The sequence below is a fragment of the Topomyia yanbarensis genome, chromosome 3 (assembly GCF_030247195.1).
Source record: "Topomyia yanbarensis strain Yona2022 chromosome 3, ASM3024719v1, whole genome shotgun sequence".
Taxonomy (NCBI): Eukaryota; Metazoa; Arthropoda; class Insecta; order Diptera; family Culicidae; genus Topomyia; species Topomyia yanbarensis.
The window spans coordinates 18,081,169-18,108,407 of NC_080672.1; the positions used below are offsets into that span (position 1 = coordinate 18,081,169).

Here is a 27,239-nt window from a genome sequence, read left to right on the forward strand (position 1 = left end):
TCAGCTTTCTACATAGGAACAAAACAACATTATCTTTTAATTACGAATTTAAATAGTTCTCCCCAGGATAAATCTTATCGGTAGTGTTTGTTTGAAATACTCGACTTCACTCATTCTTTGTTTGTGGTTCTACCCTACTAAAATATACACTAATCGAACAAGGTTTCATTCAACGCTACAGACGAGTAGATTCTCAGCTAGCAGTCTAACTGCGCATGTCGACATGGTTTTGCAGTTCTCACGCTTCGATTTCGATCAGTATCTTTTCGTCTGTTTCCATATCGGACAACAAGGCAGCGGACAGCTCTGTACGCGCTTTCTGTATTACCCAAACCATAAGGGCCGCACCGACAACTACCTGTTTGTGATATACGACGAATCAGCAAACAGAGAAAAGTAAGCGTTAGCAGAATAAACAAAAATATGTTGCCAACATCGTCGGCATGTGTCGATAGATATTGTTTGGAAGACTCACCTCAACCACAAACACGCCATATCCAGCGAGTCCAAGAGCAGCGTTGTGGTCGTTGAGCACTTCATGAATCGAGCGCAACTTCGAGCCCAGATAGACGTTGATGGTTTGCGCCGGTAGCAGCCCTATCACCGTTCCGGTGTGATAACTTCGTGAATTAACCGCGCTGAGCTAAAAATAATGGGAAAGTACATTGTGTTGGACAATCGAACATAAACAAAAATTGATCTGAAACAGATGGTGTGGGGCCAAATTAAAATTTTAATAGATTGTTTGTGTGGTCGAAGAAAAATGCTTGTGAATTTATTTAGGGAAGGCATACTATTAAGCTATCGATTAAGAAACGACCTGCAACAAGTCTTTGCAATGACTTGATTTCCTATGCATATTTCAATCCGAATCGGAATATTTCCAGTAGCAGCCGGTTTAATTTTAATAGTTTTGGCCTGTCCATTAATGATCTGGTTTTCCATCTAATTTCGCTGAAATATTTGCGCTTTTGAGCGTCTTCATCGGCGCCAACCTGGCTTAACGTGCGACCGTGGGTCGAGGAATATAGTCCATCGGATCGGTTTGTTTACGTCTTTTATCCTCATTTTCGTAGAAGTCTGAGAAATTTATTTTTAATCTTCTCAAACAAACTTTCGTCACATCAATCGACTGCTGACCCTTTGTTAGTGTGCATGGAAAAGCGTGCCGTGCTCATCTGTTAGTAATAAAACCCTTTTCAAGAGTATCTGGGATAAATGGAAGGTGCAAAATGCATCCGGTTATAAATTATAAATTAGTGTATTGGCAATTGCTGTAACCCTATAGATTCGAAGGAAATATCGACATTGTTTATTACTTTAAATTAATGTCGAACAACATAATATTTTAAGTATTTCTTCTGTATTTTCTACTAACCGAAACGGTCTCTGTATAAAGTGGCATAGAGTCAATAGAGCATCAAAGTTCAGCAGAAATGTTAAAGCTAAGCTACGATGCGGTACCATAAAGACCAGTTTAATACTTATACTGATATCAGCAATAAAAAAAGAAAGCTTACCCCAAAGATTGTATTCTGGAGCCCGAATGGTATTGGTGTCAGTCTGGCAAATAATACTATTTTAAATGCACGTGGTCCTGATATCACTCGAAGGATGGCACGGGCAGTCTCGTTCTTGATTAACCTGGAAAAGGGAACAGAAAGCAAAGATGCAATATGTGAGATTTATTTGTTTCTCTGAGTCGGTTGCTGTGAGGCCATTTAGGCAACACCATAACGTTCTTTGATGTACATATATACCGACATTGGCTTATCGCCAGACAGCCTAATGCAAGATGACGCCAGGCGTTGTTTTTCAAGTAGCATGAGTAATACAAAGGATATTCCGATATTGACAAGATGTCATTAATATCCTAGTCTGGCGGTACAGATGATGAAACGTTAAAATGCTGTCATTATGCATGTCCAGTAGGGTGGGGCAAAAATTAGATTCCAGCTCTGAGCAACTTTTTAGGTACCATTTGGGTCCTAGAACAACTGTGCAAATTCTTAGCTCGATCGGTGAAACTATATTTTTGCGCCCACTGTTTAAAGTTTACATGGGATTTTGTATGGGAAAATTAACTTTTACAAAATAATTCCTCCAGGAGTCGTCCATTACTTCCTAAAAATTAATTGTTATGTGGCTCTTATAGGAAATTTAACAAAGAGCCAAAGTCTCGAAAACCACGAAACGATCAGATGCTTGAGAAAAAAGTTATTAAGCAGAAACCGATTGATGCTCTGACGATTGATAAAATATTCATTTTTTCTAGCACCACTGCTGTTGGTTGTCCAATTATACCCAATTTTGTTTTAATCCTCTCTTAAAGTGTCTAAATCGATTATCTATACTATTTGGCCACTTCGCAAGGTTTTGAGGGATAAATGGAGGCTTCTTTTGCACATAAAAAGAGAAAAAAAATTGTAAAAAAAAGGATCGCAGCAACCTTAGACGATGGAGGTGAACTTTTTTCGCTCCCGTCAACTTTTTCCGAAATTAAACGTGCTAATTTGACAAGACCAGTAAAATGTCGACATGGAAAGTTAATCAACGGGATCTGAAGCCATTTTCGGATATTTACAAGCGACTGCCTAATATCACCAGTTGGTCTCGAGGGATTGCCCATTAGTTTTGCTACGAGTTATTCAGTGTAGCGTGTGGATGTCTGCGCTTTCCAGGAAGCACCTCGTTGTCAGCATCGATCGTAGGACTAATTTCGGAGAGTTGTTGTTTTCTTGTTTGAAGAAAGTGGATACCTAATAAGGCTCGCGAAGCAAAATCACTCGCAGAATGCAGGACCTGACTAGGAGGAAAAATAACCGAGTCCCTCAAGCACAGGAACTGCAGCAGACTTCCTGGCACAAGAAAACATCGACAAGGTGGTCTAGGTCGAATATCAATGTACAAGCAAGTAGCAGATAAGGTGATGGATAGAGGATTTCCCGGTGAGAATTTTCCATTTTATTTATGTCCTATGAAATTTATTATCCCAATCTCACCTCATTTCCTTCCCTAATAACTCATTCTAACATCCGTAATACCTATGGAGTGGGTTCCCCGTATCTTCTTAAGTACGTATTCAACTAATATTTCCTACCCGATTGTAAGGATATGGCCAGATGTGCAGTGAATATACTATTGTAGAAGGGGATTTCACTGTATCCGCCACCCACGATGAGTGCGGTCGTTTTTGATATGCTATCTCCTCCAGTCGACCTTCTATGCTTTGTGCGTCTACTCTGCGCCATGCTCTAGGACGTGTGCAGCCCTTTTCATTAGAGGGGTACCCAATGATTAATATTTGCTACAATTGTTTGAAAGCTGATGTTCTAGAGCAAATCAGTCATGACAATGGAACTAGACTTAGCAATAAACCTGCTGTCAGGAGTCTAAGGTTCCATCCGAGAGTTTCATATTAAACCCATAACTTCTATAATGTATAATCATCTTTTTGTTTCGCTTGTCTCCCTTCTGTTAGTCAACTGAACGAAAATAACCATTCTACTCCAATCTGATAATTGTACTTAAATAGTAAAACTAGAAAATAATAACATCTATTTTTTCCTCGAAATAATCTCGTAAGGACAATGTAAGTTTAAAGCACAGGTGTGTATGCTGATTTCATTTTTGGATCGGAGTCGCTCTAGCTTCGCTCTGAACTGTCATTTTTATATGGCCTTAATAAATATTAGAGCGAATATTGGGCGACTCGGATCGAACACCGAAGTCAGTTTTAGCTTGGAGGAGAGCGAGTAAAGGCGCTTTAACCTAGGCTTAGTAAGCCAGGGCAAGGTGTAAATAACTCTGTCCCATCCCAAAGGACCAAAGGAGTGACATCAACCTTTTTAGCAAAGTCACTCCCAACGTTTTATTATAACCCCCTACAAACTGAAACGGTCGGTACGGTTGTCCTCGTTTCTTCCACATTCAAGTTTCAAAACGATTCGTTGATTGAATTGTTCATTAAATGATTAATTCAATTGCCCTATAATATTGAAACATCTTCAAACCCAACTCTGCACAGTAGGCCTGGCCGTTTTAATATTTGCGACATATTATAATATGCTTCAAATATTAATGTTGACAAGAAAGACACTAAAGAATAACTGCAGTGTTTTCCAGGATGCTTTTCAATACTGGCTGTGTAAGGGTTAGAATAGAATAGAATAGAATAATGATTGGCTCTCATACTTTCATGAGAAATTAAAATTTGAAAAGGGAACTTAAAGCATATTCAGATAACTTTTTTTACCGGCCCTTTTTCAAGAAGTCAAATAATAAACAATTTTTGATCAAAAAATGCGAAAAACTATTAATATCTGCCCAAAATTATAGGTCATAAACTATATATTTTAATAAGCTTTTGAACAAAAGGTATAGCTGTTCTTGAGATATTCATGATACTGACATGGCATGGCTTCAAGCAAAACGCGTGTAATGTTTTGGGAACGATTTTCTTGCTTATAAAAAAGGTTATTATCTCCATAAATAATAAACCGATTTGCCTGAATTTTTCAGCGAATACTATTATTATACTACTTTTAGAAAATTTAAAGAATCTTTTTTTCAGAATGTTAACTAGGGCCTCACGCCCTTTGTCAACTGTTCGAATTTCTTCAAACGGTTTTGAATATGTATTCAAAATATGTTTATACTTCGGAATATGCAAAGCAGTTTTTAATAAGCACTCTTGAGTAGAGTTGGATGACAAAATATTTGTTTGCTGTTGCGTTGGTAGCAATCAGTAAAGAATCCGGATAAATGAATATCAGCTAACGCGACTGCTTTACGGCAAAATACCGTGTTTACGTACCCGCTCGCGAAGTGGAGATAGAAGACGTGATCGCCCTCGATTTATGAAAGCCCTTACATAAGCCAGTGAAAATTCTGGAATGTAACCATTCAGCTGTGATACAAGACGTTAAAAAGGACTACCTCAATCCCGACTTGTTTTGCGTAATTTTCATGATGGGAAGGACTACCAGTTAGTTCCCTTGTATGTAAGGCGCAGAGCTGCAAATTTTCGACAGGTTGTGAGTTGCATAATTCATTTAAACAGCTAGGCCGCTCAATTGACAGACTTCACACTATTCATGTATGCATAAAAAGGCTAAACATGCCAACAATTAACATAAACTGGCCCATACAGAGCAGATGATGGTTTTGGTTGGTTAATGAAAGAGCATCAATTTGAAATTAAAGCATTCGGTTGTCATGAATATCTCCCCCAACTGGAAAGTAAATGAATGAGGGAGGTTTTAAATACGATTAATAACAGCCTATTGAAAGACGAGCGGAAAGCCACGTTAGCACTTTTAGAGTTTCGGCGTAAAATAAAAGTGGAGTTGTTAGCTCGATGACCAAACACTAATGAGAGGCCAGCTTTATATTCATTCCTTATTTTATGCGTATTTCTTCAAGTGTCATTAAACGCTGTAAATTATATATAATCGAATACATGGTTATTGAAATTCAGTATAACAGTTACACTGAAGCAAATATCTCTTCGAATGCTGAACAACAGTTTTGAATGTGTATCTTGGTTGCGGTATATACAACTGAAAGTTGGTGTTTGAGAATGAAAATTCACACCACTGATAAAATGGTGAAAGCTAAGAAATACGGTTATTGGTGCCGATTCGTAGACGGATTAACGAGAGAAACATCGTTGAGTATTTTTTGGGACACTGCGTTCGAATGCCAAGAAAGTCTCGACGCATAAATTTCTTTTTTTTTCGAGAGTTGTTCTACTGGAGCTGTAGAACAAGATGCTCGGAAGGGCTCCCCATCAGAATCACTCACTACAATTGCAGACGAGACGGGTAATGTCACCCACTAAAGCACTGCTTAAGGCCAATTGCAGCGAGCCGTGATTCTGAATGTGATAATCAATGTACAGTTCAAATATGTGCGGTCGTGTTTTGCGAGCGCGTGTATCATCGTGAAGGGCATTTGTATGTTAACGTATTCGATCCCGTGTGCGTTTCTATATCGCGTGTACTAGTGTGTATGTAACTTCGCGTGTATAAATTCTATTTTATGACCGTGTGTCATTTCGCTTATTCGCGTGTGTTCTTGGATGATCGCGCGTGGACCGTGAACCTGATACTTAATTTTCAGTGTACGGTTCAGATGTTAGAAGAAAGTGATTTTTTCCATATCACTAGAGTTCCTGGTCATGACGTCAAGGAACGTGTTGTCCAGTGGATATGAGCATTATTTTTTGATTGGTCCAACTAAATATATGGACCAAAGTTGCTAGGGCTAAAGGTAAATATTTCCGGGCGTGGCCGATTCATTATCGCGTGAACATGGGGTGAATTCGCATTTGAGACCTTGAGCTTTTGTAACTTATTACGTTACGTGCCATCGCGGCGGGCATAGGTGTGCGTGAATGATGGCGAAGAGCTTTAGCGTTCGTATGTTAACGTGTTTGTCGCATGTGCTCGCTTGTATGTGACTTCGTGTGAATAAATTCGATTTTATCACCTGAATGATATCATGTTTGCGAGATCGCGGTTACGTGATTTATCGCAAAGGGCTCAAGCATTTATAGGTTAACGTGTGTACGAATTCGATTTTATAACCGTGAGTCCATTCGCATTTTCCCGTGCGTTTGTTAGATGATTGCGCGAACAGTCAATCTGATACTTATTTTCAGTGTACGGTTCACATATGGGTAAAGCCATGTCAAGTGATCCTCGAATTTTTCGCAAAATCACCGATCTTCATAAGGTATATTTTATTGGATAGGGATTATGGTCAATAGCTTTTGGTATAAATATTTCGTTAAAACACCTTTTATTCTTTAAGATATTAACCCTCAAACTTTATTGCATGATAAAATTGTAAATGTTATATCTCAAAAACTACTAAAGGTAATTCAATGAATTTTTGCACACTTATGGAATGATATTTGCACTATCTCATAAAAATATTTTTACTGCATAATTTTGTGAATAACGGTACTTTGCATCTATTTAAATATTTCAATTGCATTTTTTCTTGTGTTCTTCACGCTAAAAATTTCCAAAACGTATGTCAAATTATGCGGCAATCTTTCACCTTCAATAATCTGTATTGATCACTTTTCATTTTTGTTCCTATCGAGAGTTATGGAGGATTTTATGACAGTGCGCTCTTTCAACGCACGGCCCACTTTGATGCAGCCCGCGAGAACGTACATATTGGCAACGTCGCACATCGCAACGTCGGCATGCGCATCGCGTTGGAAGTGCGCATCGCATGACAAAAAGAAACCACATCTCTTGATTTATGCATAAGGGTAATCTTTTCTATACGGATTATCGAAGATCACTTTTTTCCAGATATTTTGAGATGCTTTAAAAATTTTTGACCGAAGTATACAACAAAAATTATAGTTGCTTAATATTTTTTATTAACATAATTTAACGTTTCTAACAATTAACATCATCAAAAACAGTTTTGTTAGTCAAAGTACATCTACGTTATATCCAAATTCATTTTTAGTCTACAACATTAATATAGGAAAACTATATGATAACAGCATTTTATTTCACGTTTTTATTTTCACCGAGTGATATTACCTTTAAACAACGATGTGTCTTTTGAAAAAAGTTTACTTAGAATCTTTACTTGTTCAATCGCATCGATGTTGAGGTTTTCTTTTAGCGCTATTGCTTCTGTTAATTCTGTTAATTGTAGTTCTCCAAGTTCTGGTAGGATATTATTTATTTTATAGAATTTCAGTTAATCATAAACGATCTTTATTTATAAATCATCTTTACAGTTTTCCGCATAAACCTGTTGAGTCAACGAATATTCCCTGTTCATTACTTTGGCAAACACTATAAGATAAAAAATTTTCCTATATTCTAAACGCGTAATTGAGGAACCCACTACTATAAAATGGGATGAAAAATTTAAAATTTAACGATAATTGTGTTTTGTTCATGTCCATATTTATTTTCGTAGTGTTTTTTGCACCCATTAAGACATATGCCACACATGTGTTGACCAATATAATTTATAAATTTATCACTTCACAATAACCAGATATGACGAACACATTTATGAATTTTTTTATCGGAATAAATCATTCGTGTGATCGACCCATATCATCAAACAATCGAATGCTTTTTTGAGCAAAGTTTGTCTATTTTGAGATAATCTAGTATTTTGTCGAGTTCTTGCTATATGGGAAACACTCGAGTGCGATCGAAACAAAAACAAACGTCAAAACGTTTTTTTTTTTCACTCGCACTGATGCAAATTAAATGGGCGCGTTATGTACCGCAAGTCCCGATGGCGCATGGCTGAGTTGTAATGTGGATTTAAGAAAAGATTCGCAATAAACCATGCTACCTCTCAGACAAATGAACTGACAATCAAATGTGGTGAAGTATGTCAATTTGCAAAAAAATATGTCAACGCAGGTTAAAACATGCCCACTGCTCAACTTTGCTCATCGGCTGCCAATATCCGAGCGCGCTTGTCCAAGGTATTGAGTGAAAGAAAATTAAATAACTCCTGAATAAAACATTCACATTCAATAATCCATAAAGAAAAGCTTGGCTTTTTGCTTTAATCTCATAGATGCCAATTTTGCACATGAGATACGCTCCTCCAAAGCGATGCGCATTAGGACGTTGCAACGTACGGCGTTGCGAACATGTACGTTCTCGCGGGCCGCATCAAGGTGGGCCGTGCGTTGAAAGAGCGGACTGTTACAAAATCCTCCATAACTCTCGATAGGAGCAAAAATGAAAAATAATCAATACAGATTATTGAAGGTGAAAGATTGCCGCATAATTTGACATACGTTTTGGAAATTTTTAGCGTGAAGAACACAAGAAAAAATATAATTGAAATTTTTAAATAGATACAAAGTACCGTTATTCACATAATTATACAGCAAAAATATTTTTATTAGATAGTGCAAATATCATTCCATATGTGTGCAAAAATTCATTGAATTACCTTTAGTAGTTTTTGAGATATAAAATTTACAATTTTATCATGCAATAAAGTTTAAGGGTTAATATCTTAAAGAATAAAAGGTGTTTTAACGAAATATTAATACCAAAAGCTATTCACCATAATCCCTATCCAATAAAATATACCTCATGAAGATCGGTGATTTTGCGAAAAATTCGAGGATCACTTGACATGGCTTTACTCATATTAGAAGAGAGTGAGTTCTCCCATATCACTAGAGCTCCCAGTCATGTCGCCATGGAAGTGTCGTTTAGTCGATATGAGCGTCATTTTTGTTTGTTTGCTCAACCTGGAAGTATTGAACCTAGGCTACTAGGGCCGAGGATAGGTACTTCCGGACATAACCGGTTCATGATCGCGCAAATACGGGTGCTCGTTGGTTCACTCCTTAGACCGCATTTGTGTGTGCGTGGATGATGATGAAACACAAGCGTTTGTATGTTAACGTTTTGTCGCGTATACTAGCGTGTTCGCATGTTCTTGAATGATTGCGCGCAAACCGTGAATCTGATACTTAATTTTTAGTGTATTTTTTCTAAAAGTTTATTTGACACGGCTCAATGCGTTAGCATAACTGAGCCGTAGATCTTTTATAATAAGTAACAATAAAAAATACTAAGAATGTCCGTCTGCCAGATCTTGTTGACGCAGTTTGCTGCTGCATGTTGAGATTCTTTTCCTTGACGGTGAAGTATTGGTTGCCTTAACCGTCGCAGATTGGGGGTCATTTAGTCTGCCTTCTTTCGCGTTATCGTTCACGTCCATGTCATCATTGGTACTTATTTCTTGCTATTCACTTCTTCTATAGGCTTCTTTATTGCTGGTACTAGTTGATAGTTTGGGAGCGGTTGTCGTGATTGTTGTCCTTTAATTACCGGTTAATTGGGTCGTTGTTTTTGGTTTATCTTTAAGTGTTGGTGGCTGCTTGTTAGAGTTAGCTGTAGTAGATGAATTGTGTCTAGTCGATGCATGTTTTCCATAAGAACAGGTCACAGAACTGGCGTGTTGGGGTCTGCCCGGGATATGTGATCAGCCTTGTTTGCTTATAGGTTACGCCATCCTTTGGTGATTTGCATTCGATAGTCATGTAAGACGGTATTGGTTTAGTCACTCGCATCCTCACAATACGAACGGGAATACTGGTGAAACAATTTCTCCAAGTGTCATTCGTAATAGATTCCACTTCTTCGTATTGCGACATAATTCGTTTGATGTAATCTTCCTTAGTGCGCGGTGCAAAATCAAGGATACGAAGGTCTACCATGGCTTTTTCCATATACACAGGAACCTTGATTCTGGTGTTATTAAATTCGACCTCGTGTTGAATGTTGTTTTTCGCAATTAAGCTTTCTGCCTGTGCTGAACTCCTAAACATAAGGGTTTTCGAATTTTAAATCTTTTAAATTTTGTCAAAAATATATTGAAGTTTATGTAGTTTATTGTAGTATCATGAAATGGCATAAGAACATCCAGTTTTTATTGTCAAATTTGATCATTATTTCATGCCGAAATTCAAAATGGCGTAAAACGCCTTTTTCTCGAAACCAGGTTTTTCATCATTTTCAAGCAGAGTTCTTAATCTATTTATTCGATTCACTTATATCAAAATTTACTTAAAAGATATACTAGTTTACATGACTTATAGTTAAAATGAGCATAAAAACCTGTTTAATCCACCTACTGGTGAAATTGTGCCTTTCTCATTTATCAAATCTATTATTCAAAGGCTGATTACGTTCAATATAAAATAGTGGATGTATCTATAACATTCTTATTACACTTGGTGGTTAAGTGCATGACTGCCACGAACCTGATGAGCAACATGTCGACGGCGTCACACTTTTTTTTTCGAGAGTTGCAGGATAAGGATTTAAAAAAAAATATTACGAATCCCTTCTTTGATTAAAACGCAGCGGTTTAGAATGTGCTGTTATAAAAGTAAATTGAGAAAAACCACTACAAGTTGCCCTACTGGAGCTGTAGGGCTAGGTTCTCGGAAGGGCTCCCCGTTAGAATCACACTACAATTGCAGACGAGACAGGCAATGGCGCCCAATTAAACACTGCTTTAGGCCAATTATAGCAGGCCGTGATTCTGAATGTAATATTCCTTGTATGGATCAGATATGTTAGGGCGTGGGGACTCGCGATAGCGTGTATCATTGCGAAGAGCTCGAACATTTGTACGTTAACGTGTACGTTCGTGTGTGCGTTTTTACGTCGCGTGTGCCAACGTGCCAACTTTGCGTATATAAATTCTATGCCGTGTATAAATTCGTATGTCTTTCGCATATTCGCGTGTGCTCTAGAATGATCGCGCGTTGACCGTGAATTTGATACTTATTTTTTCGTGTGCGGTTCAGATTCTAGAAGAAACTGGGTTCTTCCATATCACCATTCCCAGTCATGTCGCAGTAGAATGTATGGTCTAGTGGATATGAGCTTTATTTTTTGATTGGTCCAACTGGATGTATGGACCTAAGTTGCTAGAATGAAGAGTAAGGATTTCCGGACGTAACCGAATCATGATCTCGCATGTTTGCAGGTCCGCGATTGAGACCGCGTTCATAACTTTGTAGGTACTAAAACGTTCACATAATTACCGGAGTGTTAGCAAGTAGGCGCGATCGCGGGCATAGATGTCCGTGGATGATCGCAAAAGGCTTAAGCGTTCATATGTCGACGTGTTTGTCGCGTGTGCTCGCGTGTATGTGACTTCGCTTGTATAAATTATATTATGAAACCCTGCTGCCATTCACATATTCGCGGACCGTCATTCATTTAGTTTTCAGTGTACGGATCACATTCTGACAGGGAGTGAGTTACCCCATATCGCTAGAGTTCCCGGTCATGTCGTCATGGAACGTTTTGTCTAGTGGATATAAGAGTTATTTTTTCTCAATTTTTCAATTTTATTTGTTTAATTAATAATATAGACCTAGACTGTTGGTACCGACTTCCGGACGATACCGACTGATTTTGTAATATATTTATGTGTGTTCTTGAATGGTCGCGCGAACCGTGAGTCTGATATTACATTTTCGGTGCACGGTTCAGATTCTAGCAGAAAGTGGGTTCCCTTATATCGCTAGGGTTCCCAGTCATGTCGCCATGAGAAGTGTTGTCTAATAGGTATGAGCGTATCTTCTTAATTGGTCCAGCTGAAGGCATGGGCCTAAGCTTCTAGGATCAATGATAGACTTCCAGATGTGGCCAATTCGTGATCGCGTGCTCGAGGGCATTTTTGTAGGTTCCCGCTTGAGATTTCGTTTGAGAATGTGTGAGTGTTAAGACGTTTACTATCACCATCTTTGATGACCCAGCTGAAGGCGGGTGTAGAATGGCAGTATGGGACTCGAAAAGAAGAAATGAAAGACAATAGATGAGAGACATAATAGATTAGACAGGTGGCTTGATGATGTTTACAATACCATCAACCTGCGAGAGGGAATTTCCGGTAGTAATAACAAATAATTATATTCTTATCAGAGACAGTCTTCAGAACGGATTCAAGTTGCCCACTTGGTTTAGCCTTTCCAGAGTCGTGGTGAGTGCATGAAACAATTTCGGTTAGACTGGTTAAGACGAAGCGATTCATGAATAAATAGTTTGCCTCAGCTGTGTTCGTTTTATGTTACGACATATGTTTGCGTCTCAAAAGTAATATATCGATAGGAGTGAATACGGACAGATACGTATTTTCCAGTAAGCAGCTAATACCAGTTTTAACCACGGATTTTGTTTGTTGTGAAATTTAAAAAGCTGTGAATTTCCAAAACCAATTTAAATCCAGCATAAAACACACTTTCATCGCTTGTGCTAGTATATATATGTACAGAGATACAATTGCTAGTCTATCTGAGGTTAGACAATAAAGTTACAAGTGATTTTATCTTATTCCTATTTTATTTTAAATATACCTTCCGCCTCATTGATTAATCGTTGCTACTAGAATTTCGTTGGAACATAAAACAAATTGTTGTAACTGTAGTTGAAAGCCAATCAAATCAAACGCATGAAATGACCGTCGAAATCCAAAATAAAGGACCGGTATTCCTACTTCTGCTGAAATGGAGTCGAGATGAATAGAGTATTGGTGTATAAATCACACGTATCTAATTCCATCATGTGAATAATGTGGTACTACCATCGTTCAGGTATACAGCATTATTAGCCATAGTAAAATTACAAACAAATCGTTGAAAACGTTAAAGGCAATGTGTATATGGACGATGAAAATTAAAATCATGCGGAAAATAATTCTCTTCATACGAAAAGTAAACTATTTCTCATACTATGTACGTTTTGTTTATCTAATAATATGAACCTATTTTATTGTAATTCATGGCCAAAAAAGAACAATCGATGCGAACCCTAAAATGAAGTATTTTGCAGTGGCACGATAAGTTGTTGAAAACTTAAGGAACGGCTCAACTGTCTATGGTGTTGAAGCAGTTACAGCAAATCCTTGACTAGTTGAGCTCGGGGACGTAAGTCAAAAATGTAGAAACAGGAAAGGTGAAGCAACGTGTTGTGAATTTTACCCAACAAATCCTTCTTCTTGAGACTAACATCAGTCGTTCTAGTAGTTCTCAAGTTAATTTTTATCATGCGAAGCCCATAGATCTTCTATGTCGAATATTTCCACAGTGTGGTCGGTATGTGACTTCAAGAACATTCGAAGATGGCCATTTCAAATCATTTGATATGTAACTGTCCACCTGTAACAACACATTTTTTTTAGTTCCTGATACGAAGATATAGGACTAACGACTTCGAAAGTGTTCGGAAGGATCATCATACCTTCGGGAAGGAAGAATCCATGCTGCAAACTTTTTATAATATATGCATTTCCATTATGTAGTTCCTTTCTCTCGTGGGAAAAAAGACACGAATCTTCGAATAGCATGAGGAATGAGCCAATCAAGCAAATTTGTTCTTATTTCTGGCCCAGTAGTTTCTTCGCCGGTACATCTGGAATCACTCACACGGTGTCTATTCTTCAATGATCCAGCGTGGTTCCTACATGGCCGTTTGAATTTACCAAATATCAAAAACTAACGAGAATTTGAATGTGGTTCATACTGGCTAAAATCAATTTAGATCCAATTCAATGGCTGAAACCCCACGTATATGGCGCCCCTATCCCGTTTGCATTGAACTGACATAAGTCACAATCTCAGCGGGCACACAAATTATGGGCCCCACTGACAGTTCAGATTGTTCTGCTCATTTTGCTTGAAGCTCGTTCTGCACTAATCATACACCGTACGGTATAACTCGATCTTTAGATGTTAGTCGAAAAGTGAAAAAAGTGTGAAGAAAAGTATTGTTTTGAACATGTTAGTGAATTCGCCATGATACCAACAAATTAAACGAACTGGACCATCACAAAGTTGTGTCGAATGAAATCGATTATGTTTATTGTGGATCAACCTTAAGGCTCAAGTTACCTCAAGGCTTGGTAGTATGCGTAAGAAAAATTGTGTTCAGCTTTGCCACCAGATTATTCATTTAAACCTTTTCAAAACTCTAAAAGAAGAATATCAGTCGATTTATTAGATCATCACGATTCAATTCATGCAAAATACCTGCTGGAAAAACCATCGGCTTAGCTGGATGGTGCTTTTGAAAAAGTGGCTGTGATTTTTTATCACACTACCACACCGAGCTGGGGTACGCAACACAACTGCGCAATGAAAAAACCACAGCCACTTTTTCAAAAGCACCATTTAGCTAAGCCGATGGTTTTTCCAGCAGGTATTTTGCATGAATTGAATCGTGATGATCTAATAAATCGACTGATATTCTTCTTTTAGAGTTTTAAAAAGGTTTAAATGGATAATCCGGTGGCAAAGCTGAACACAAATTTTTCTACGCACACTACCAAGCGTTCAATTCTAACACATGCTTAAAAAAGGTAACTTGAACCTTAAACGCGACGTTTTAGATCTTGGCTTTGAAATCATGGCGACGTAGCAGATACCTGTGAAACCCACGTAGTAGTCCATGTAAACAAGTGGCGTAAAGGTAAAGAAAAAATATGAAAAAATCAGACCTAATATTAACAATACATGAAGTTTTGAACAATTCAAGCTCCAAATGTATCTCATTATTTGAATTTTCACTTCATCTGTATTCACGCGATCATTTTCCAGCTATGCTAATAACCGATCTACTTTACAAGCTGCGAGAAACTTCAAGCGTATCGAAAACTATGGAAGCACTGTACTTTGCTCAGAAATCAAACTATATCGTCTGCGAGAACAATGTATGTTTCCTTCGAAAGGACGCTGCTTCAATATTGGCTGATGCAGATTACCAGATGCTCAAACATTTCGAATCGAAACCGGATATCTCAGAAGCTTATCGAAAGTTCGTGGATGCTACAAATCAGCAAAAACCAAGAACCTGAATAACCGATTACAAACTTTTGGGACTATTTCAATTTATGATCAATAAGTATAACCTTCAATCAAAAAACTACCAGTACATATTTATATCAACACTCGATGATTGACGTAGGCGCTAAGTACTGTAGCAGCGTTGTCTGTTGTGCTCCACTACCGGTTTTAAATCGATCCAAACAAGTTGAACGAAACCCCCCTCGAGTTTATCGGCCATGAGCATGTCAATACGATCATTGACATCCATTTTTTCTAGGACAATAGTTACGCGATAAAATGTAGTTTTTTTTTCAATTCTATTTATTGAGCATTCTGATCTTCACTCATTAAGCCAGATGATTTTTTTAAAGAAACCAGATAGGGTTTGTTACTATTATTTTATTTACATTAATGTCTATTGCTTATCATATAGAAAATTAATGATGGAATGGAACAGTTCAATTAAAAGTCATAGATAACAATAGATGTCTTACTTTGTTTTTCGATAACTTTGAAAATAACCTTCAAATCATCCAAGTAAAAATTTAAATAAATAACATTACCAACCCACCTACCTACATCAGAAATGATTTGAAACAGCTGGCTGCACCCTGCCGCGACTAAGCTAAACACGTGTTGAACGAAAAGCTGCAGTACATATCCAATATCGGTACGCCGGAATGTTAAAACGCTGAAAACGGAACGAAAATTGTTTAAAAATGCAGCTGTGCTGGTGCAAATTAGATTTTATTGGCCGCCTTTCCTCCTGTATAAAATTGCGTGAATGATTTTCTCCTTTGGTGGAAAAATTTATAGGATTGACACGGATCTGTTGTTATTTATCATTCGAACATAAAAATACATCAAACCGCTAATTGTTCCGATTGGGACTGTGCTGCCTCGTACATTGGCTTGTGTGTGGAAGCCAACAAAACTGCACGAGGTGACCCTGAGACTGTAGCAAGTTCAATGCGTGCTGATCAATTAAACGCTGGACGTCGAACATGTTTTGTTTCTGTATTACGTAAAACCCTGTATGTACTATACTGTTGTGCTGGAGGTTTGAGTGAGTCAATCAGTACGGCGCTTTGCTTATGTGTTTGGGATTACGTATTCTATTCGAAGCAACTAATATTGTGTATTATAATTTGCGACAACTATGCTTACTGGATCATTATGCGCAAAATTGCCAATGATGCAAAATTTTAGCTTCCTCAATATTAAATATATTTTTTAAATATCATGATCGTTGGATGAGGATTCGATTTTAACAGTAATTGAAACGTTGTTGTGTCAGGCAATTTTATGGAATTTTATTTTCGAAATCTCAATTTTTAGAGGCTCTTTCTGTTTTGAAAAGATTTTAGTGAAACTTTTTCTTTTGAAGAAAAAAATAATATTTTTCGTGTGCCTTGGTTAAATCTGCTTAAAACTATGAATTATTTGTAAAATGCATCGTAATTGATCTGACAGCAAATACTTTCGTTTCAAATGCATTCAGCAACATCAACAGAAACGGTTCGGTAAGATTGCATAGTATGCACTGTATTGAAAATTTTCACTATTTCTCAAGAATTCGTTCTGCCCCTGTTGGCCCAAGGGGACCAAATCGATTTTTATTCCAAATTGACTAGCATGGAAACGAATGGTTATTGGAGAATGACAACTAAAAATTCCAAATAAATCTAAACGTGGCGATGCATGTGGCGTTTTTCAAATATTATGTTATTATTGACATAACTAATCAACGAATCTGAAGGATGTCCCACGTCAAATTGCATCACGGAGAAAACATTGGGTATTTTCTCTTGAAAATTTGGGTAGAAGTAGTTTTAAAAAATAACTCGGAATCTTTCAGTCAACAGTGAGTCGCGCAATTAAACGTTACTATCAAACCCTGAGCAGCGAACGGAAGGAGAAATGCGGTCAGAATGGATGTTCTATTAATGATTAGGATCACAAGCGTGTAGTGAAAGCGTTTAAGCGGCATCCCAATGATTCGGCCAGGGACGTGGCCAAACAGTTGAATCTGTCTGTTTTTCTTTCGTTCAGAAAGCCAAGGGCCGGGCGCGACCGTCCACGTATAAAGTGCAGAATGCTCCATATCTAGACGACTGTTAAAATACGGTGGGAAAGTCACGGGCCCTAAACTGTACATCGAGATGCCGACGAAGCTTCATTGTCTCATCATGGATGATGAGAGTTAAGTCAAGGCGGATTTCCATCAGCTTCCGGGACTACTGTTCTTCACCGCCCAGCACACGTTTCAAGTTCCGGAGGAAGTAAGGAAGTAGAAACTTTCAAAGTTTTCCAATAAATGCATGATTTGACATGCAATCTGTTCATGTGGCAAACGGAGTGCGCCGTTCGTGACTACACTGTAAACGGGGAGATCTACCTTAATGAGTGTTTACATAAGCGTCTGCTTCCTCTGTTGAAGCAACACGAAGGTTCTACGATCTTCTGGCCCGGCTACTATTCAAATGTTGTTCTGGAGTGGTACGAAGCCAACGGAACATGAAAATTTATTTTAATCGGCAACCGCGAAAAAAGTATGATAGCGAACTGGATCGAAAATCCTACTTTCAAAGCAATAAACAATAATTTGAGCGTATTTATCATAAACAGTAGTCGACATCGCAGCAATCGTCGAATGCAGATGCAAGTAATGTTTGCTATCAGTGAAAAAAAATTAGTTATCATCGTCTTTCAATTGTGAATTTTCGATATTTTGGACCATTTGTGGTTGTCCCGATTAAATAATAGAATCTACTATTCCAAATCCGGTTTCATCGTAGTACGATTCGTTTCGTAGTGCAAAGTCAAGCGAAAGGTGCGCTCCGGTCATCAAATTGAGTTGCGGAGAGAGAAATGGACACTTCCAAAAGCGACGTGGAACGTGTTTTTGGCATTACATACACAGAAAAAAATATTTTGTGATTTTAAATTTATTTTCATGCACATATTTGGAGCATGAATATAAATGTAAAATTAAGTTACAGCACAAATACACACAACTTGTTGTGCTTTTTTCAGCGATATTTATTGTAATTTTACACGTTGATTGGAAATTACAGTTTCATTAAACGGCAAACCAATGCTCTTGAATGTATTTTTAATCCCATATTGCTGTAAAATAAATGACATGTAATATTACACGAACGAAAGTGTAAAATCATATGCTTTCTGATGCTCTCATGCTTGCATCGAATTCAACTTAATTTTCAATCAAATTTTTGATTCAAGCTTTTTATGTTTACATTCGTATTGATTTACATGTCGTTTAATCTTCATTATTTTTTGGTGTGTAGGATATAGAAAGAATCTTCGCATGCTGGATACCGGTGAGACCGTTTCATGTACCATTTCCGAGTATTCACCATGGCAATATGGCCTGTATTACGTAAAATAGTTTTAGATAAATAGAGATTTGTGTAATATTATTTTATATAATCTCCAGCTCACATTTTTTCGTCTTTTGATATCTCCGTCATCTAAGAAAACTGTTTCGATTCCGAGCGTTTTCCTTAAGCAGATGATAGGACTATTATGAAATAAAATCGCTTGTAAGGACGTGGCCAAGTGTGTGGAGATGAGCGGGTCTACGTCATTGAAAATCGTGGCGAGGTCTGATATGGCAAAGGATATGCTCAATTCATCAACTCCATCTACGTTTTTCGCCAGGTGTTCGTGCTACGCTACGCTATTTATCATAAACAGTAGTCAACATAAAAAAAAAATTAAATCGCTCGCGGAGATGACAGCCTAGAATCGACATTCGTTTCACACATTCGTCTTCTATGGAAGTAACACGGTTTGTTTTTTTTATTCTAGCGGTTAAGCATTGGTAAAGGTATGCCTCTTACTACGAACACAGTAGCACGTGCAATTCCAGCTATCGACAGGAATGTCGGTAGGGTAAACAGGTCTAATACGTCCTCCTTAAGCAAAAATGGCATATTTCACCATTCGACACTATGATCTTCTCACTAACTACTCTAATTTATTGTTATATTAGTTAGAAATTAGCACCCGTTTCATTTTTTATTAAAAACATCCCGATACAATTACTATTAAACATTTTTCAAAGATGAATAAATTCTAGTTTTTTCTTTTACCCAGGGCAAAATGCCCCCGGTGAAAGTGCCCCTCAACAAGAGGACGGTATGCTCCACAGCAATCGGTGAGTATGCCCCACAGCAATGGGTGGGGCGTTTTGGCCGGTGATGAGCTGTTGTGAATACATAATTCTACACACACATAGTTTTAAGCCAAGCTAAAAACTAAGGTAGTAACTATAATATTCTAGTAAGCTACTTGAAAAAGTTCTATCGTATCCGAGTGTTTCTAATTGGTTGTAATGCTTTTGCAAAAAGTGGGAGCTTACATCAAAGTAGCTGTTTTCAAACTTTTGTGTATATTGTTGTTTTGCAACATATTAAAAATACCAAACTAACTTAGTACGCTGATTTCAAGAAGCGGTACTATTACCAGTCATTTTTACTTTTTAGATAATTCAGGAATCTTGGGAATCGAAGAGAGGCATTTTGCCCCGAAGGGGCGTATTATACCCTTTTATCCTATATAAGAAAAGAGCAAATCCCACAAGCGCATGTTTCTTAAGGTTGGACAGAGAATGGGCAAAAATGGAAAACGAAATAAGCAGTTTTTTTCCACACCGTGTGCTAGATCTTCATAAAAATCAATCAGCTTATGTAGAATGTTGTTACAGTACTCCTGATTGATTTTTATGAAGATCTAACACATGGTGTAAAAAAACTGCTTTTTTCGTTTTCGATTTTAGCGCTTTCTCTGTTCACCCTTAATTTTTCGCATTTTATTTGGACGATTGCCTGAAAAAAATTATTGACTGACAGACTTGAACGATAAAGATTTATTAATATATAGGCATATATTTAGCAAATCTGATTAATCCAACAAAATAATATTTCCAATTCTAGGCAGCCGGCTGCCCAGAGCAATTATTATATGATAACGCTATTAGTAACAAATCTTCCCTTCCCGTGATACATGCAGAGGATTCCTCGGTCTCTAGCAGCGACATGTATCGGACTAACATTCCTTGCTTCCCCAGAAGAACTGCTTTCGGTCGTGGACGTCGGTATTGATCAGCATCATTATGTTATTCCCAAACATGTTATTCACGTGAACATTTTGCAATCTCAATTGGTTCTGGTAAGTAACGGAGTAGCAACCACGGGAATCTCTTATGCGTATGCTTATGAAAAGTACCCGCGTATCAGTCCCATATGTTATTTACAAAGCAGTTGAAGGATTTTTCCTCTGATTTGATGTTTTCAGTGTAGCATAGTTATTTGTATGCCAGTGGGATCCATTGTACGGTAAAGAACAAATTGAAACAATGCATTTAATATACCCCATTGCATTGATGCTGAATAGAAATCTCCGGGTATTTCTTCAGCCATCAGAAACGAAATGATCGCGTAGGTTCGTAAGTTCATGGTAGTATTTATTTTCTCTGATACCTACTCGACATCCTTTTTTTTGCAGGTATTGGAAATATGTGCGGAGAAATATATAATCTATAATGGTTGAGGAACGAAAATCGTTCGTGTACTTGGGGTTCAGGATGTAGTGCTAATAGTGGCTACTGAAGGATTATCACCATCAGGAAAATTTCGAAATAATTGTCTGTCATCTACTGAACACAAAGTTACAGAATATTTCTAATTTTTTGATTGTATAGAATTCAAAGAAAGCGAAGCGAAAAATCTCCGGTAACTAGACTACCGGACTAGGTGATCGAATCGAATTTTTTTTTTCGGGAGTTGTCCTACTGGAGCTGTAGAGCTAGGTTCTCGGAAGGGCTCCCCGTCAGAATCACATACTACAATTTGCAGACGAGACAGGCAATGTCGCCCAATAAAACACTGCAATAGGCCAATTGTAGCGGGCCGTGATTCTGAATGTGATATTCTTTGTACGGTTCAGGCATGTGCGGGCGTAGGGACTCGGAATCGCGTGTATCATCGCGAAGGGCTCGAACATTTGTACGTTAATGTGCTCGATCGCGTGTGCGTTTGTATGTCTCGTGTGCTAACGTGTAACTTCGCGTGCATAAATTCTATTTCATAACCGTGTGCCTTTCGCATATTCGCGTGTGTTCTAGAATGATCGCGCGCGGACCGTGAATCTGATACTTAATTTTTTGTGTACGGTTCAGATTCCAGAAGGAAGTGGACTCTTCCATATCATTAGAGATCCCAATCATGTCGTCGTAGAACGCGTGGTCTAGTGGATATGAGCTTTATTATTTTTTTTTGGTTGGTCCAACTGAATGTATGGACCTAAATTGCTAGAATAAAGGTTAAAGATTTCCGGACGTGACCGATTCATGATCGCGCATTTGCGGGTTGGCGTTTGAGATCGCGTTTGTAACTTCGTAAGTACTAAAACGTTCACACAATTGCCGCAGTGTTATCAAGTTTACGCGATCGCGGGCATAGGTGTGCATAGATGATCGCGAAGGGCTTAAGCGTTCGTATGTTGACGTGTTTGTCCCGTGTGCTCGCGTGTATGTGACTTCGCGTGTATAAATTCGATTTTGAAACCCTGCGGCGATTTATATATTCGCGGACCGTCATTCTGATCTTTAGTTTTCGGTGTACGGATCACATTCTGACAGGGAGAGAGTTACCCCATATCACTAGAGTTTCCGGTCATGTCGCCATGGAACGTTTTGTCTAGTGGATATGGTAGTTATTTTTCAATTTTATTATTTTTTTAATAATTAACAAGGACCTAGATTGTTTGTACCGAGGATAGATACTTCCGGACGATCCCGATTCATGATGGTGCGAGCGCGGGAGTTTGTAGGTTGACACTTGAGATCGTGTTGGTAAGTTTATGAGTGCTGAGATTTTCACCTTATCACCGGGGTGTAATCATGTTTGCGAGTTCGTAGGCTGCTTGGAAAATCGCGAGGGGCTCTAACGTTTGTGCGCTGACGTGATTTTGTAACGTGTGTTCTTGAATGGTTGCGCGAACCGTGAGTCTGATATTAAATTTTCAGTGCGCGGTTTGAATTCTGGCAGAGTGGGATCGTTTATATCGATAGGGTTCCCGGTCATGTCGCCATGAGACGTGTTGTCTAATAGGTATGGTCGTATTTCCTTAATTGGTTTAGCTGAAGGCATGGACCTAGGCTTCTAGGATCAAGGATAGACTTTCGGACGTGACCGATTCATAATCGCGTGCACGATGGCATTTTTGTAGGTTCCCGCTGAGACCGCGTTTGAGAATGTGTGAGTGTTAAGACGTTCACTATCACCATCGTTGTTGATTCAGCTGAAGGCGGGTGTAGAATGGCAGTATAGGACTCGAAAAGAAGAAATAAAAGACAATATATGAGAGACGTAATAGATTAGATAGGTACAAGATACAGCTGAAGTTATGATCATCACATGAGACATACATTAGTACTTCAAACACTACTAATACTTGAATAGCCAATCACCACACATAGCACATCCTTTCTCAATTATCTATTTGTTACTGGTTGATTGTTGGTTATGAGCTGGTGAATAGAGGAAAGGTATAGAACAGACAAAAGGCTCATATCAGCCCGCCCGGCCTCCTCGACACACCACTATCGAGGCGTATTGTAATCAACATCTTGAAGCGGGCTTCTTATATAAATCAAATCCTCAGTAGTCATAATGTTTGGTGGATTATTAACATGAGAACTAATTAACCTCTAGTAGTAGAACTTGGTGCAAATAAAAACTAAAAAGAGCGAAGCTCACATGCATCATCTAAAATGTAAGATGTTGGTAGTTGTCTTCTCAAAATTATAGTAAAAAATGTAAATGGAAATCAGTGGGTAAAAGTCTTTCACTAAACATGAATATGAAATTTCAGGATTTGTCAAACACTTAAAACAGAATTGGCGCTCAAATACCGGTATTCGTTGTTATGAAATGGATGACACAGACACAAAGAAGCCACAGTTTCTCGACTATAGGCACCAAATGTGTCGGAACTATACAAACCAACGAACGACCGGACGAACGTGTTTCGACTAATCATGTAATTGCCGCACTCCTGACGCCAACCAAGCCATGTGTTAAGCGATTGCGATGTTTGCATATGCTATTTTTTCATTCCTTTTCAACTACCTCTGCCGATAGTCAAAGTCAATGGAGTGCCCCTCAAAGTAGCTGGAGAAGGTCCAACAACGTCTAAGGAGTGAAGGCCGGTGACCAATTTGCATCAGTTGGAAATGCGGATCTATTGTTCGGCCAGACATAACGAATAACATCTGTACACATTGAAGACTAAAGCATCGCTGCTTCGTCACTATTCGCAAAAGAGTGAAAGTTGCTTGTTGTATGCTAGAAGCGAATGATTGTACAACGTTATAAACTCCCGAGTGTGTGTTTCGAGAAATTACTCCGATTGCGACAGGTAAATTTTCATTTTGACTCATTTCCTAGAATCAAAACCAATAATTTTATCAATTTATTACCTCCTCCGGTAAATCCAAAGCTCCGGACCATACGATCGTATCAGACATGACGTATCTAAGAAGTGAATGAAAATATGACTCGAGTAAACATTGATGTACCTCCCTGTATTCTCATGATAGCCTCGTCGCGGTATACAGCCACGTATATTTGTACTCCTCGACGTGTCAATGATATTATACGTTGTAGATATTTGCACATTTTACACCACATGTGCAAATGAGGCAAGTTAAACGAAATAGGAAGCTACGAGTATTCGGTTACGTAGCCACGACTGACAGGCGTGTATGGTAGAATGCAGCAGGTAATCGTTTCTTTTAAAAAAAACCCCACTATACATTGTTCAGCTAGTGGAAAATTCCTTTGAACGCGGTACATATGCACTGTTTGATTTTGGATTGGAAAAAGATTGCTGATATATAATTAAAATCCAGGTCTTCCTTAAACTTAAACATGCCCGAAATCTAATATGTAGCTCAACGTGTACTTACTTATGTAACGGCAGCTTTGACTGCATCCCTTTGATGGTGTTGTGCGCAATGGCCACTCCCAAGTTGGCACCAATGACCACCGTCAGCAGGCCCTTGATAAAGCCAAACAGATAACCACTGCTGATGATCAGTACCAGATAACCAACGGTCACCGGAAAGCTGACGATTGTGAACAGGCTCAGGACAATGCAGAATATGATCCACGAATTTTGAGTTTCGATCCAAAACAGCAACGTTTTGGCATAATCCCGGAAGGCATAGATCACAAACACTAGCACCGCTATCACGCACAGTGGCAGCAGGTAGTTGAGCATCGGATTTCGCGAGACAAACCGTTGCAACCGGTAGAAGCAGTAGTTGTCTCGCATGTCGATACTGTTGGCGGTGGGAGATTTGTTTATGCTACTAGCAGCGACACCGTTCAGTTGGAAATTGTGTAGTTTGTGGTGGTGCTGATTTTGTTGATGATGCTGTACTAACAGATGGTGATGATAGGGGCGATCCTTCCCACCGACCACCGTTGAGTGCAAATCTAGGTCACAAATAAACGACGCTTTCGCTCTCGTTGACGAAACGGTTTCCACTGGCACTGACGGGTAACTGTCCCTGCCGGTAACAGAGCAAGATGCTGGTGGAAGTGAAAACGTGGGTGACGATGCTTTGAGAAAATTTCCGCTGTCTTTCGATGCATTTCCATCATCCGCTTCGTGAATGCTTATATCCATGCTTATTTACTCGTTGTTCGTCTCACTGGAGACCGATCAGGTTTTGCACATCAACTGAAAGTTGTTGGTTCTGTTATTTCATGCATGTTTTGTGAAATAAAACTAAACGGAGTGACATACTATGAAATGGAAGCAGAAAAAGAACCCAACTTAATTTGTAATAGGGACCAGAAATGAAATAGTTCCGATATTAAAAGCGTCAGATAGAATAGCCAGCATGAAATACAGTAAATTTGAACGTAAAGACTCAAAACAGAAACAATAGTTCTTAAGTACTTTGAAGCTATAAATGTCAAAAAAATAAGGATAACAACCTATGATCCATACAAAAAAGAAAGTTGGGTGTTATGTATTGACATGAGTGCCGAAGTTAGTACAGTAACCTACAAGCCTTCTTTTCCTCCCACATGATATTCCATAACTTGATACAAGGCTTAATAATATTCCGTAATATTACTCTAGTGATAGTGATTATGGCTTTCTAGCTGCTTACATCACTGGCATTTACAAGGTCAAGCAGTAAACGTGGTAGGCAAACGTGCAAAGCTTGAATAGGAAGAAGGTCTGAAGGAGGGTCGCACATTACATTATATACATATAAACAAAAACAATGCAGTCAGAAAAAAGCATACCGATACTGATCAACGAAGCATAACACATGCGTCGAAAAATCAATACAATAAAGAAAACGCCACCAACTTTTTCAAATTTGCGCTGATATTGATGTTCATGCACAAATTTTATTGTGAGACGAACTATAATTAAATGTTTTTCACTCTTCTGCGATGACTAACACCTCCATTATCCAATTATCGGGGCTATTTAGATGAATAAAAACTTCTAATCCAACAGCTAAAACACCAGAAATGTAATAATATATTAAACAAATAAACGCACTACTGATGTTGCAACCTCTCGTTCCATATTGAATCGCCAATGCTTGGAACCTTGTTCTGTGTGCTCCAGTACAGCACAAATTTTGCGAAAATTTTCCACCTTCTACATCCACTACACAATCATAACTAAAGGCAAACACCGACTGATCACGCGTCAAAGATCATCACAATAGACGGAGCAGCGAGAGCAGCAAATTCAATTCAATTGATAGACATACTAATTTTCACACTTGATTGGCGTGCACTAAAAATTCACTGTTGTAGAGTATGTTTTAATATTCACTGACGACAAGGTGATTCAGGAAATAATTCACGTGTTATTTCCATCGGTGCTTTAGGGAGGGAAACTAATTATTATAGATGAAACAAGGTATGTACTCGGTCGATTGCGAACATCCACATACTTTCACCCAAAACACAATCGGTACGTCGTACTGTCAAAGCGGAACTGAGCGAGGATTTGTGTGAAGCCACCAACGCGAACAAAATAATGCATTCAATGCTGTCTCTCTTTTCAGAGAGCCAAAATGAATGCTGTCACTTTTATGCTTCGGCATTGTGCAGTGTTTCCATACTAGCTTAAACACACTTTATATCATTCATATGGTAGGGTAAGTGGACCTAGGATAGAGCTTGACGCGGTAGTTTTGATTATGTCAATCTTTTTAAATAAAGTTTTATCGCTCTGAAACCATAGTTTTACCATGATCTACCTAAGAAAACAGTTTTACTGTAATGTTGAAAATCTAATGCGAGATTCTACATGTCACAGAAGATGCGGGAAAAATGGAAATGGCAGATACATTGAAACAATGTACACTGATAAATCCAAACGATTAAAATATAAACATTATGTACATATACCTTATGATGAAGGCCTAGCTAAAGACTGTTTTTATGTTTTCAAAATGCTATTTAACACACAAACAATCGTTAACAATTGTTGTTTGTTTATTTTGGTAGCGTATGACATGCAATTTATTGTTGTAAAATAATTTGTAACAAATGGCACATTTGTTACAAATTATTTTACAACATTTGTACATTTTTTAAATCCCATTCTGTCGGTTCGATTTAGGTCAATTTTGACCAGTTTTTCGAGAACAGATGGACATTTCATGAATAATGCACTCAATGTTGCCCTCTACACGGAAAAGTAAAACAACCCACAAAATTGAGTTCTTTTAACTTAAATTTAGGTAGTTTTGAGTTTGGCGTCGCTTTCGCACTTATTAGTGTTGAACAAAGAAAAA

At 38.2% G+C, this 27,239-nt stretch overlaps 1 protein-coding gene across 4 annotated transcripts; it reads right to left on the reverse strand.

The window, feature by feature from the left end:
* LOC131688940 (transmembrane protein 64) lies at nt 1-26,433 on the reverse strand. Of its 4 annotated transcripts, none has more exons than XM_058973581.1 (6): nt 26,003-26,433; nt 25,790-25,942; nt 24,366-25,144; nt 1,521-1,644; nt 476-643; nt 1-358 (listed from the first exon to the last, which is right to left on the reverse strand). In XM_058973581.1, the coding sequence occupies exons 3-6, from the start codon at nt 25,088-25,090 to the stop codon at nt 239-241; spliced, it is 1,137 nt and encodes a 378-aa protein (XP_058829564.1). In that variant the 5' UTR covers nt 25,091-25,144; nt 25,790-25,942; nt 26,003-26,433; the 3' UTR covers nt 1-238. The 4 variants fall into 4 exon arrangements, with proteins under 4 accessions (XP_058829564.1, XP_058829561.1, XP_058829565.1 ...); XM_058973578.1 differs by having other exon boundaries at nt 25,723-25,942; XM_058973582.1 differs by lacking the exon at nt 25,790-25,942.
* Between the last annotated feature and the right edge of the window lie 806 nt (nt 26,434-27,239).

What these genes read in the sequence shown, in the direction of transcription:
- LOC131688940 (XM_058973582.1), bottom strand. Translation starts at nt 25,090, where the DNA reads ATGGATATAAGCATTCACGAAGCGGATGATGGAAATGCATCGAAAGAC. An exon ending in TCAAAGCTGCCGTTACATAA is followed by an intron (nt 1,645 to 24,365) that starts GTAAGTACACGT and finishes TCCCTTTTCCAG; the next exon opens with GTTAATCAAGAACGAGACTG. An exon ending in TCCAGAATACAATCTTTGGG is followed by an intron (nt 644 to 1,520) that starts GTAAGCTTTCTT and finishes CATTATTTTTAG; the next exon opens with CTCAGCGCGGTTAATTCACG.